This window comes from Aythya fuligula, chromosome 9 (assembly GCF_009819795.1).
Source record: "Aythya fuligula isolate bAytFul2 chromosome 9, bAytFul2.pri, whole genome shotgun sequence".
NCBI classification, from domain to species: Eukaryota; Metazoa; Chordata; class Aves; order Anseriformes; family Anatidae; genus Aythya; species Aythya fuligula.
This window is the reverse complement of record NC_045567.1, coordinates 12903199-12916504: the sequence shown is the minus strand read 5'-3', so window position 1 is coordinate 12916504 and position 13306 is coordinate 12903199. Positions and strand designations below refer to the sequence as shown.

Sequence of the window (13306 nt, the reverse complement as noted above, 5' to 3'; positions counted from 1 at the left end):
AGACCTATTTCCATGCTCCAGAAAGCCCACAAAGTGAGCTTCTGGCTGAGACACACCAAGCTTCGGGCAACTCCAAGCCTCAGGTTTCCAAACTGTGTGCACCACTGAGAGATGCAGCAGGGGACCAGCAGGCGTGACCATCAGATTTCCTAGGAAAGCGACAACTTTCTTCTTCCTTACTGCCATCCTTCTCCCCGGGGCTATTATTTTGCTGTCACTTCTCTCTTACTCATTCCTCCAGAGAGGAAGCAGTTCTGAAGAAGCAAGCTGGATGACCCTGCTTTCCTGTGAATTTTCACAGCTGAGAGGTTTGCCCAAAAGCTATGATCTCCCAAAAACTGTGCTGGTTTGGTGCCTGTGCATGGCCGCGGTGGTTTTTCCGTGAGGGTTTTCTGACACCTCTTGCGGTGTAAGCTCACGCGAGTGCTTCAGCTGAAGGTACGAGTAGGTTCCTCTCCTTTTTCCAGCGAACACAACTGCTCTTGGAGAAGCAATCGGTGGGTTCTCCCCGCGTTGTCAGATGTGCCAGACGGCGGCCACAAGCTTGCGGGCTCATCTGTCGGCAACTCTTGGCCATCACCCCACCGCACGGGGGGGGGGTCGCAGAAGCCTCGGTTCTGCGGGCGGCGGGCAGAAGAGCCCCAGGAGGGCACCGTGCGCCGAGAACGAAACTCCACAGCAGGGACCGCGGCTGCAACTCCCCTCGCTTGCCCCGCTCTCTTCTCTATCAGGGGCACCCGGCGCCTCCCGGTGTTCCGCACCCCGACCCGGCACGGCGGCTGAGACCTCGGCCCCTCCCGCGGCCGGGGCAAGTCGGGGGGGGCTCCGTGCCGCCGGCTCGCATCCCGCCCGCCTTCAGCCCCTTCCCCAGCCCGGGGGCTGCCCGGGGCCCCCCGGCGGGACCCGCTGCGGGCGGGGCGGGGCCGGGCGGAGGCGGGGGCGAGGGCGGAGCGCGGGGCCGGGCCGGGCGCGGGATTGGCGGCGGGCGCGTGATGCCACGTCCGGCGGGGGGAGCCCGGCCTCGCTCCGGAGCCTCCCCGGAGCCTCCCCGGAGCCTCCCCGCCGCCCGGCTCGGCGCGCAGGTGGAGCGGTGCCGCCGCACGCACGGAGCGGCCCGGAGCGGCGCAGCCCAGCCGCGGGAGCAGCCCCGCAGCCTGCTCTGCACGGCCCGGCTCGGCTCGGCTCCGCTCCGCTCGGCAGCATCGCGGCGGGACTGCCCGGGGATGCAGCCGCGCTAAGAACAAAAGCCGTCTCCGCGGTCACGCTCCGGGCTCTCCGAGCGCGCCGGGGAAGCGGCCCGGCCGGCTTGGGGTCTGCGCCCCCCCGGCCCGCTGCGCTCCGCCCGGGCTGAGCTCCCGGCAGCCGGGCTCCCCCTCGGCCAGCCGTCCCGCAGGGCTGCCCGGGGACGGGGCCGCGCCCCCACCCCCGGCCCCCGCCGCGGGACCTTGGCTTTGCCCTTCGCACGGCAGGTGGCGGGGCCAGCGCAGAAGGATGCGTTTCTTCCCGTGGGGATTTTGGCTGCTGTGTGTCGCCTCCGCCCCGGCTCGCGGTGACAGCGGCAGCAAGGCGAGGAGCTGCGCCGAGGTCCGGCAGCTGTATGGGGCCAAGGGCTTCAGCCTCAGCGGCGTGCCCCAGGCCGAGATCTCCGGTGAGTGCGGCGGGGAGGCGCCCCCCGAGCACCCCGCGCCGTGGGCTCGGGGCTGGGCTCGGGGCTGGGCTCGGGGCGCTTTCTTCATTGTCTCCTTTCTGCTTCGAGCACGAGCGAAACGGGTTTGGGCTTCGGGGGCAGAAATCGGGATAATGAAACTGTAACGGGTTTCGGTCTTAGAGCCGGAAAATGCTCCCAGCTTACGAGAGAGAAGAATTGTGTGGTTTTTTTTAATCTTTTCTTAGAGGGGAAGCAAACCCGTAAACGGCGCGTGGCAGTTGTTAAAAATGAAATGGGAGTAAAGTGACCCTGTGTCAAGTGTGTAAAGCGCTGAGGAAACCTGAGCAACCTACATCAGTGTGCGTCTTGCCTACCTTTGTTTTTTGTTGGTGTTCTGAGAAATCCTGCTTAATTTCATTTTCTTTACAGAAAACCTCCAAATTACCAAAGAATATTCAAAGTCTGATTTATGTTTGGTTTTTGTTATTGCTGTTGCTGTTCCTCCCTATGCTTTCCCTCAGAAAGCTTAGGGAAAATATATTAAGGCTTTTTTCTTTTTTTTTTTTAAATCTTGTACAAGTTTTGATACGCTAACATGTGACCCATATCTGAGAGCTTTCTCCTCACTTGCGGGAGCTTCTTTCTTCAGACAAAGCATAAAACATGCAGGCGTACGTGCCGAAGCCAACCTACAGGGACATCCCAGTAAAATTGCAGTTTGTAGTTCGCATCTAAGCTACAGAATGCCTTATGTTGAATATTTCATTGTGTAGTTTTACAGGGAAACCAATTCATTGTTTGACCCGTGAGTGGGAAAGGCTGAACCATATAAATGTCTCATAAATGTGAACAAATTAATACTTTCTTAAGTTACAACCAAGAGTGAATATCCAAAATAAAATGAGCAGTCCTTGAGGTTAAACAATGGGGAATTTCAAAATCGTTTGAACATCACTATTAATAGAACAGTAATTCAGTTAAGCAAGAAAGCGGCTTGCTGTAAATTTGCATCTACTTATTAAAAATGTGAATGCATTAGCAGTCATGTTTCAAGTGGAAAGTTCGTGGAAGACAAACTGCCTTGTTTACAAATACTTGGGGAGATGGCAGTGGCATTGTATGCAGCGATAGTACTGGGGGGGGGCAGTCAGGATCTTGTGAGCTGCAGTTATGAGCAGCACAGAGCAGAGGTTAGCTGTGAGTAAATTGTCCCTACACGTTGTTGTGATTCAAAAAGCGACACAGGACACAAGTGCTCCTAGGAATCAGGAGTTTTGTCTCCTGGGTGCTTTGAGTGCTCACCTTGTTTGTCTTAAGCATCAGTAGTTAAAATTGTAGTCTCAAAATGGGCATCTCTGGTTGTTGCTGTAAGCAGGGGAACTTTACAGATAAATGCTATAAAAATTTGAGGAATACCACATGGAAAATAATATAAAGAAGTCCTTGTAGGGAAAAAGGTTTGACGTGCAAACTTGGCTCTGCTGCTGTTATTAGCCTGGTCTTTAGAATGGCTAACGGACTTAATGATTTTCATTAGTAATTATCATGTCTATCTTATGACTGATAAATATCCAGGAACGCCCTTTTCTGTTGCTGTAGTACTCACCCAGTGCAGTTAAAACATCAGTGTGCTTTAATACTAGCCTCATAAGCGTTCCTATTAACGTGTAGTGTTGTGTGTTGTCCATGCCTTTTAGCAGTTGTGCAGGTTAGTGCAGAAGTTAATTCAGGTTTTGTTGTCTAAAAGGAAGAATCTTGAGACCTTCCTGTGGTATCCCCACAAGTAGTAAGTACAGTATCATGCAGTGTCTAACTCGACACTTTGATGGATCACTTAAGGCTGGTTTTAACAGATCTAGTTCAGTTTGTTGATGATGGGGGTTGTAATCTGTAGAGAGTCTTGTCAAGTTGCACATGATTGACACCTGTAAGTGCCTATTTTAAAATGCTGTTGAAGATGGTTTGTTGATGGCTCCAGTTGGACACGTGTCAGGTTTCCTAATGGTGGCCTTTTCTGTGTTGTTAGAGATGTTCAAGAGCTACCCCAAGAACCGTGTTCTTATCTCATTTCCAAGTGCCCCAGAGGCAACAGCCCTTCTCTTCCCCCGTCTCCAAGAGGATCTTTCTACTCCTTCTCTTTCCATTGCATTGCAAAGGGGAAAACTCATTCCTTAGCACTGTGGCCTCTTCCCCGAAGCAGCGCTGCCCTGCTGGGCTGACCGTCCTCCTCCCTGCTTTCAGCTGGCTCCAGGTGTGGGTTGCTGTCGCACCAGCCTGGCACCAGGAGCCAAACCACTCGCTGCGTGCACCCCCGGAGCTGGAGTTCAAAAGGAGTTTAGTGTGCTCCCATGATGTAGACCGTGACTCAGGCTGGAATGGCTGTGTTTGTGTTGGTTTTAGCATATTTATTGCATGCTTTACACCTTCTAATCTGTGTTCTTTGTTATGATTTAAGAGGATTATGAGTAATACAAAGTCTCCACAGCTCAGCAGAAGGTAGTCCCTGCTTATGACTGTTCAGATCAGTTACAGAAGCAGTCACACAACTATTAGCTGGCTAACAGATAGGCATCTGATTTAGGGACAGACTCTTGGCGTACCACATTTCTTACAAAACACCTAGATGGGGGTGCCTGTTTTTTTTACTAGTACAGAATGCCTTTAGCGTGCCTCAGCACTTAAAATGTGTCAGGTACTGCTATTAAGTGTGTTTAGGGAATACGCAAGGTGTTATATATCTGCTTTGAAGTCAATGGCAAAATTCCCAAACGTGAAAGAAGCGTCTGTTCATATTAGTAATCCTGACAGGCCCATGTACACCCAGATTCTCAGGTGCAGATCTGCCTAGAAGAGAGTTTCTGATGCTGGGGGAAGTGCTCCCTGCCCCTTGGGTTTGGGAGTTACAGCATTTGCTTCCTATGAAGCCAAACTATCTGGAGCAGGGTTTTTCTGGGTGGGAGTGTTCCAGCTCACTGTCTGGGTGACCTGCGCCCACCTTCCATGATTCCTAAAAAATACGGGTAAATGCTTCAAGAGCTACCAGTTCTTCTATTTCTCTTGACTCTTCTGGAGGTAGCAGACCTGTGTCTGCTTTCCCATATTCTCACTAACCATGTGCTGTTGCAGGTCTCCTCTGGTGACTGAGCCCTGCTCTAGGTCTGCCTCTTAGTGCCAGTGCTAGGGCTGGTGGTCTTCTTGGGTTCACAGTAAGGTTTGTGACCAAAGAGAGAGCCTACTGCAGAAAATACTGCTCTTTGGGGAGCATATCCAGCTTTCTCTGATGCCTTATGTGAGTGCCTTAGCGTTGTTGATGGTGATTGCTCTCAGTGTCTCAAGCTGTGGTAGTTCTCCTCTGTCCTGGAGAAGACTTAAGAATTTTAATTCGACATGGATATCCTTGGCCCTTGCTCTCTGCTTAGGCTAGACTTGTGCTTTTTACTTCTGTTTCTTTATTTCTAAGATTAATCCTTCTTTGACTTGCCTTACCCTTGGGTTTTGCTGGTTGGTGTGGGGATGGGTATAATGTGTCAAAAGAGCAGGGCACAGAAGAACTCCAGGCAGTGGTATCACTGTTGGTTCAGTTAAGTGTCACAAGACTTTCCCTGGTTCCTTAGCTGAAAGGTGTCAGAACCAAACTGTTTCTATCTTCCAGTCCTTACAGGCCACATAAAGCCTTGGTGTAAGGAAAGCATTGCCAAGCACGTGTGTGAAGAGTCATTTGGTGGAATGTTAGCGAAGTAAAGAACAGGTCTGGCTACAAGGCTGGGCTGGACGAGACTCTCAGAGTATAAAGAGGGTAATGAAATGAAATATTGGGCATTTCAAATTCCGACAGATGCAGTACAAAAGGCATAAATACAAGGATGGGCAAACCTGCATCTGTGGTACAAAAATTCAGATCTGGGGCTCCTCCACTCCCAAGGAAGGATCTTCGCTGCTTAATTGAAAGGGGAGCCTCTCTGAGGTTGTTGCCACGTTTGGTTTGTGTTTACTCGAGGCAGACACAACTTCTCAAGGTTAGCTGCTATACGGTGAACTCCTGGATGCAATATGAACCAGTTTATGCTAATTAATCTAAGGGAAAATTGGAATGGCCATTTTAGCCTGCTGGGTTTAGAATGCTATTTTTGATGAAGCAAAGCACGCTGAATTGTGCCTTTTCCTCCATCTGGTAAATACATTGGTGCGAATGTTGGAGTAGGCTTTGCTTGAACTGTGCATCTCCATTTCTGTTTAACATATACAAGTTTATATGAATATGTATAGTTTGTTTTACACTTTGATTGTTGTGTTAATTTGTCAGCACAGAATGTGTGCATACAAAACAATTATGAAAATTAGATTTATGGAGAAAAATGGGCTCCCTCTAGTGGTTAGCTGTCGTTCGGAGCAGCGCGTGTTTTAGCGGACCGAGAGCTTGCCTCTGCTACATTTGAAATCTGGAAAGCTTTATACTTAGATATTCTTTAGAGTTCTGTGTTGGTGACGTTATTTTAAGAGAAGCTGCCTTTCTGTCACTGTGATATGGATGACTAAGCTCTCAGCACATAATTATCCTTATCAGCTGTGTCTGACAAAACTATTTCAACAGCTCCTTTTTGTTGGTGAAGCAAAACATGATTAAGCCTGATATTTTCCAAAAAATTTGCATGCATATATAGCTGGAGACGCCTACCACCTTGTGAAACTAGTGCTCACCTTGTCTCTGCCTTTTCTGTTCTTGCCCTGTGAATGCCCTGCTTTGTGTACGAACAGATGTCAGTCAATCTCTAGATATGCCGGATGTGTTTGAAAGGAGATGCGCAGCTTTTGGCAGGGATCGTGAAACAGTTGGTTTAATGTTCTATCGCTTGCAGTACGATTGTCTCGCATTGAGGGGACCGGATAGAGGTATTCCTCTGGGTAATTTCAATAATTAAGTGTGCTTTGACTTAACCAAAGGCAGGGAGGGAGCTGCTAACTTGATTATCAAAAACGTCGACGTAGAGCCAGAGGTTTTATTTTCCTCACAGATCACAGCACTCGCTGAAAAGAGGGGGCACAGAGCACCTACCCATCACCGGCTGCTGAGCGCAGGCTCTGCACCCGCCTGGGGTGAAGGACTGAGCATCGTGGGCTTTTAGTGCAGCACCAAATCACATTGGGTACAGTATGGACAATGAGGGCAGGACAACAGGATGGCTGCTGCCTCACGGAGCTGTTGGTCTGAGGGGCGATCTGCCCCTGCCGTGTGCCACAGTCCTGGCCCTGTGTGCCCAGGTCAGTGCAGTGCCGTGCTGCAGTCTTGCAGCTGGCCCAGGGGTCGAGCATCACCATGCTGTAGTTCAGGTGTTCCTGTTGCTTGTTTTGTGGGATTGTGGAAGTGAAGAACAAAGTAGGCGGGGGGGGAATTGCCAGGTGTGGCTGGTATAGGGAGAATTCCTGCATCTATTTTGTGTTCTGTGGAGCTGGAAGTAGTGGTTGGGAATTTCAAACAGGGAAACAAACATCACAATTCTGTGCAAACCTGCAGGCTTCCTTGGAGAAAACAGGTTTAATTGCTGTTTGCTGCCCTGGCAGCTACTGAGCACAACATTTTTCTGTATATTGGGTTTCTTTCTTTGTCCTGTGTCTTGCTTTTTTGTACACCTGGTGGCTGGTAGCCGTACCAAGGGGGTGGTGTCAAGCAGCATGCTGCTCCGGTGTTCAGCTCGCCCTGCCCAGCTTCTGTGCTGGGGCTTATGTTGCCGCCAAATGCAATTGCTTTCCTGCAAGAAGCTTCCAAGTTGGTGTGTGCACGTGTTGCTGCTGCTCAGAGAAGCAGTAACGAAGCCGCCCCCCCCCCAGCAGGCTGTCTCCAGTGAGGCTCCCCATCCTGCAGCAGCTGCACACACCGAGCTCCCTGTGCTTGCTGGGCTGCGCAGCTGCTGCCTGTGCCACCTGGGCTCAGCTCTGATCGTCTTTGATGTAGGCTAAGGTCCTCCAATATCCACTTGAATGTTTTGTGCTGCTGCAGGCACATAGCAAATGTATAGAGTCACCTATTCTGCTTTTCCCATGGAAGAGTGTCTGTGGTAGTTGGGTGTTCTTTCAGAAAAGCACTGGAAGCGCTGCTTCCCGTGGCGTGCCAGTAAAGGTGAGGGGGGTGAGTGGTGCTCACTTTCATCCGTCCCTTCTGAACTGTTTGCATAGATTGAGTCTTTCTAAAAAATCCTAAGCAAGTTCCTCACTTCAGTGTCTCCACCTCTATAATTTTGGTCAGAGTTGGGCTTTTTCAGCGCTTCTCCAAATGCACAGGTGTCTGTTACATGTGTAGGAGCTGACTACCAGTCACGGCTGTAAGAAGGAAAGTGATTCAGTGGGCAGCATGCTGGGGTGGCCACACCATCTGCTTGGGTGGTGGCATGAAACAAGTCAGTGCACAGACTCTTCATCTTTAAATCCCCCTAGAAGAATTACATTCTTGCTTTTTTTATCTGTTCAACGAGGATCGACAGTGTCATCCTGGCAGCTGTGAGAATGGATCTGTCTCATCATGATAGGGGGAGACCTGCAGAAGTAAGAATGTGAAGCTTGCCAAAAGTGTAGTAGCAGTTGCTAGAATTTTACGCCATCCTGTCTTGGAGTTTGTAGAAAGTTGCCTTAGCTTCAGTTGTGTTAGGACCTTTACCCTTGAAGTTACCAAAAATAAAATAAAATAAAAAAATACATGTTTTTGGTTTAACTTTTACACATGTGAAGGACGGAGTACTCTCTTCTGTGCTGCCAATGTGCTTTGATGCTTTATTGCTCACAATACGCTATATCCCCTACAGGTGAAACCTGTCTTTAAGAAAGCTTTGATTCCCAGGGAATCAGATTACCTCCATTACCAGATTGTTTCACAAAAAATAGCAAAGCTTTAGACTGTAGAAAGTTAACATGCTTGTCTAGATGTGACAGAGCTGTGAGTTGGGTCTGTGACGTCTTCCCAGTAATGTGTTCCTGTCTTATGTGGAATTTTTCAGACATGAAAAAGTCTGAAAATTTCAGAAAACTTTTTTTTTCCTTTTATACAATTTGAATAAGCAGACCGTGCTGTGAAAGTTATCCACAGTGTTGTAGCTCTGTGTTTTAGAAAAATAAATTAGTTTTATAATCTCTGTACAGTCAGCACAATGGTGATTAATATCATGTTTTGTGCCTTTTCATTTACAGTGCAGAGTGAATCAAAAGGACAGGATTACCCAGCTGTTAAGAACTCCTATGCTAGCAACATGAGTAAAACAAGTTCTTAAATTGCTGTGCATTCTTCTGAAGTATTAAAAAAACAACAACTAAAGTTTCACTTTTACTGCATCTTTTTGGGAACGATGTGATAGTACGTACACACACAGTCAATCTTTTATATGACTAAAATGAAATTCTCTATGACAAATAGTTTTGGCTTGCAAAAAAAAAAAATTGGTATTTTATAGGATTGTAAAATGATACTGTGTAATTTAGTTGGCGTGTTTCCACTAGTTTTACCCAAGTCTCTTGCCTTTCAACTGGAGCAGACAGGCATGTTTCTAAAATAGAAGCATTTTAGAAATTCTTCTGTCTGTACATTTTTGTTCATAAATAAAAATATAAAAGTGCTGTCAGGAATTAAAATTAATTTTAAGTTTTTAATACAGATAAGAAACTACTTCAGTCCCTTCTGGTCCCGGTTCATATCATTGCAGTGAATCCTGCAGTGCTGGGGTTGATCCTGCAGTGAGGGCCACGTGGAGCATTGGGGGAATTTTGTACAGGTGGCAAAGCAGGGCTGTTGTGTTAGCATCTCCTGTCTGTTTCTGCTGTCTTTGCAGATGAGCCAAAATCAGGTGACATAAAATGTGGCAATCAGGTGCTGTAATTACCCCGGGGTCTGGTGGGATGGACATCTGAGTACTGGTTCCCATCTGTTTGCAGATTTTCACTGTCAACCTGGAAAAGCCTCTTCAGTTGTTTCTATCCGGTGGATTCCTCCAGTGTAAACGCTATATTGGGATGAGATAGCGTGAATAACTTACAGGAAGTTGGGTTTATTAAGGTGTATATCAAATCCCTAGATGTAACAACACCTTAAGAGAGCCGCAGTGTTCTTCCCTGATGCAGTTGCTTGGCTGTGCACAGCTGTGTGAGTTTAAAACAGTTGTATAACAGTTTATATTTCACAAACATCTGTTTGGCTTTGTGACAGACTCCAAACAAGCCCTGCAAAACTCTCACTCCCCTTTCATTTGTGGGAGGTCTCATAGAGGCTTACACACTGAAGGAGGATGGTATTTTTATTAGAGAGGCTCTTTAAGGCCAAACCAAACTTGAGACTCATCTGCTGTGAGTTTAAGGAAGGGCTGCACAATAGTGGGAACCCGTGGGCAGAAGTCTCATTGATGCAGGGACAGCCTCCCCAGGGCTTGTGCCCCCTTCTGTCTGGTGGGGAGCATCCTGGCTGCTTGTGCTTTGGGGCAGAGGGAAATGCCCGGGGAGGTCAGAAAAGGCAAACTGGAATGCTTCTTCCTTTCATCTGCCACTAGTGTGTACCGTAAATTAGTTTAAGCTCAGATGAGCAAAAGTGATGATACGATGTTATATGAATATATGCATGAATCTCTGTAACATGTCGGGTAGCAGAGTACCTGCACGGAGAGCAAGAGCAGGGAAACCTTGTTCCTCAGTGCTACTGCCCTCAGGTACCTCCTGCCACTACAGGGCAGAGGCTGTGTTATGTCTTCCTAGGTGAGTCTGTGCATTTGTCCTCTTTCTAGGCTCTGCATTATGCTGGTTCATGTCAGTGACTGTTGGACTTGCTGTGTCTTGGGAAGTTGTATTTGATTTTACTTGATCAGTTAATAGTAAACAATGACTGAAGTATCTCTGTGACACATTAATGTTAGGGGCAGGAAGTCTGGGTAGGGGAAGTATGGCTTAAACTGTTCCGTGCGCTAGAGTTTATTTTGGTGATGATATGTGATAGACGTGGGAAGATGGAATGAGGTGTGGGAGAGTAGGGCAGAGTGCTGTGAATTGCTCTTCAGGTTTGGTTTACCTGGTGAGCATCTTAGTTGACAGCTGCAGTGTGAGGGAAGTGAGTTATCATGCTAGAGAATGACTTGCTGAGGTAACGGATGTCCAACCTCAGGCATACACTGGGCTGGTGGCCCAGCCTGTGCTCTTCTATTCATGAAATATCAGAGCCACTTCTTGCCTTCTTGACCTGCAGCTTGGCTGTTCTGTGCCCGAAATACAAGCATCTGTAGGTGCATGGTGCATGTAGGCTGGGCTTGTGATGAAGGGGAGCCCTGTGTTCATAAACAAGCAACTGGGTAAGTCACCACTGCTTATGGTACGCTACTGAGATGTAGCATGCACCTGGGACTTAGTAGTGTGCGTGAGGAGCCACTGGTACGGCTTAAAACGTGTCCATAAATGCTGAAAGGATTCATCCCATTGCAAGGCCAGGGCTCTGATGCTTCACTTCCAGTTCTGGTGCCATTAGCCATGGAAGCAATTTTGTGTTTGAAAGGGACAGAACATACAGCTAGGTTTCAATGAAAATCTGGCGGCTGCTGTTGTATGAAATAATGTCATGAGAGGTTAGCACATATTGCCATGAAACACTTCCTGGGTTAAAGGCAATTTTAACAAGCCTCTTTTGAGCCCACTGAGCAATGTAAACTGGTCCGTTGTCAGCTTTGGCTGGGTGAGGGGCTGTGGCCTATTCTAGGCTTCTAGGTTTCTTCCTGGTGCTCCTGGTTCAGCCCAGCCTGTTCTCCGACCTGCAGAGGCCTCCCAACGTGAAGGTGAGCGGTTACACGCAGAGCCCTGCACGTTTCTGACGCCAAACAGGCTGTCTCATCCTGGCAGCAGCATGGGAGGCAGTTGATTTTGCCTTGTCCACACAGACTGCTCTGCAAATGCTTTTTGTGTCAGGATCACTGCCTGTTGCTGAGTGAACCGACTTTGCTGCTCCGTGGGACAGTACTTTAGGGGGAAACCTAAAACAAATGTTGACAGCACTTCTGTAGAGATAATTAAAGTGAAATTTTCATCAGTAAATCTTCACAGGTACTAGCAAAGATGATGCTGTGACTTTGCTCTTACTAAAGCAAACAGAGAGCAAATACCTTCTGATAGCAGGTGCATTTCAATTGAAAACCAGGAAAGAAAGCCACCATGTTTAACTGCTGTACTGTTTGTCCCAGCACCCTGGATCAGCTGTCTGGGGACATGAGTTGTCTTAATAAGTGACACTGCCACTACTGTTTGTGTTGCACTGAAGCAATCTCCTGTCACGGTCATACATTAAGTATTTTTTACTGTTAATAATACACTATGCAACAGCGTTTGGGACACAAACTCCTAAATATATCTACTGATATATGTATATCCAGCACCGTGGTGTCTCATGTTACCCTGCTGTCACTGATGCATTTTGACCATGTTACATCACTGAGGCTGACAGGGCTACCCTTTTTGCCAGCTAGAGAAAAAGGCATCCCAAACGCCCTGTTCTCAAATTCGCTGCTGGAGCAGCGGTTGCTCTCAGAAACTGATGTGTCTGTGTGTACTGAGACCCCAGCAGAAGTGAAATTCCAGAAGTGGAATACAAAAACAACGTTCCTGTGCTGTTTTGTGAAGTGAAACAAAGCAATAATAGTTGATTAAAGAAAATAACTATTTGCATGCTTCATAGAAAAGAAAAAGGGGGGAGTGGGGCAATTAAATTTTACCCTTCTGTTCAGCACTTGTGAGATTGTATGCGGAGCACGATGCCTGGTTTGGGGCTATCCTGTAAAAGAAAGGTATGGCTGTACTGGAACAAGTCCAGCAGAGGCCACCAAGATGTCTAGGGTGCTACACTACTTGAAGTACTAGGGGAAGCGGTGAAACCTAGACTTGTTCAGTGTTGAGGAGTAAGGTCTAGAAAATCTGCTCTGGTTTGTTCTGCTCTGAGCAAGGGTTGGGTTAGATGGCTACAGAGGGCCCTTCTGCTTAAATTATCCCGTGTTTCTGTGTAAATGATGCATCCATGTCACATGTACGTAAATTGGGGATGCGTAGGTGAAGCTCCTTCATTAATGAAGGTCTTCAGAGGAGTAGGGGTGAAAGGAAATCCTTCCAGTAATACCCTGCAATGGTTGTGTTTTCTGAATTTACTTGTTAGTTTATGAAATACGATATCTAGTAAAATCAAGGAGGAGAAGCAAAGTTCTCATATGTAAGACAAAACCTGTGCTGGTTCTCCAGAGATGGGAGTTCAGGTTTCTGCTTTGGCACACATCTAGCATGACCTTGGGCAAGTTGCTTAATCTCTGTATCTCCAATCCCCATCTGTGCGTTACCGTCTTTAAATTATAATATCTTGGGTTTGTAATTTGTCTTTGAATTACAAAGTCTTGGAGTACTGCATCTCACTGTTCCACTATATTTCACTGTACAGTACTTATCACAATGGGACCATAAATCTCATCAGTCCCATGGTACATGAATAATAAACAGTAAGGACATAATTTAGGGCCACACTCCGCCTCTGTTACTCATCTATAAAGACGATTTTTTTGGTTTATTAAGATGCTGTGCTGTTCAACTCAACCAAAATGCATGGGCCTCACTAAACAGATTTTTACAAGCCTGTTGTTGGTGGCTCTTCTCTTGTTTTTGTTTTCCATT

The 13306-nt window shown here is 47.5% G+C and overlaps 1 protein-coding gene across 1 annotated transcript in view; it reads left to right on the top strand.

Moving 5' to 3' along the window:
* The first annotated feature begins 1065 nt into the window (after nt 1-1065).
* Nucleotides 1066-13306, top strand: part of GPC1 (glypican 1) — a 188539-nt gene continuing 176298 nt past the window's right edge. The window contains exon 1 of the mRNA XM_032192909.1: nt 1066-1648. Coding sequence (XP_032048800.1) covers nt 1492-1648 — 157 coding nt within the window. The 5' untranslated portion in view covers nt 1066-1491. The remainder of the gene's footprint in view (nt 1649-13306) is intronic.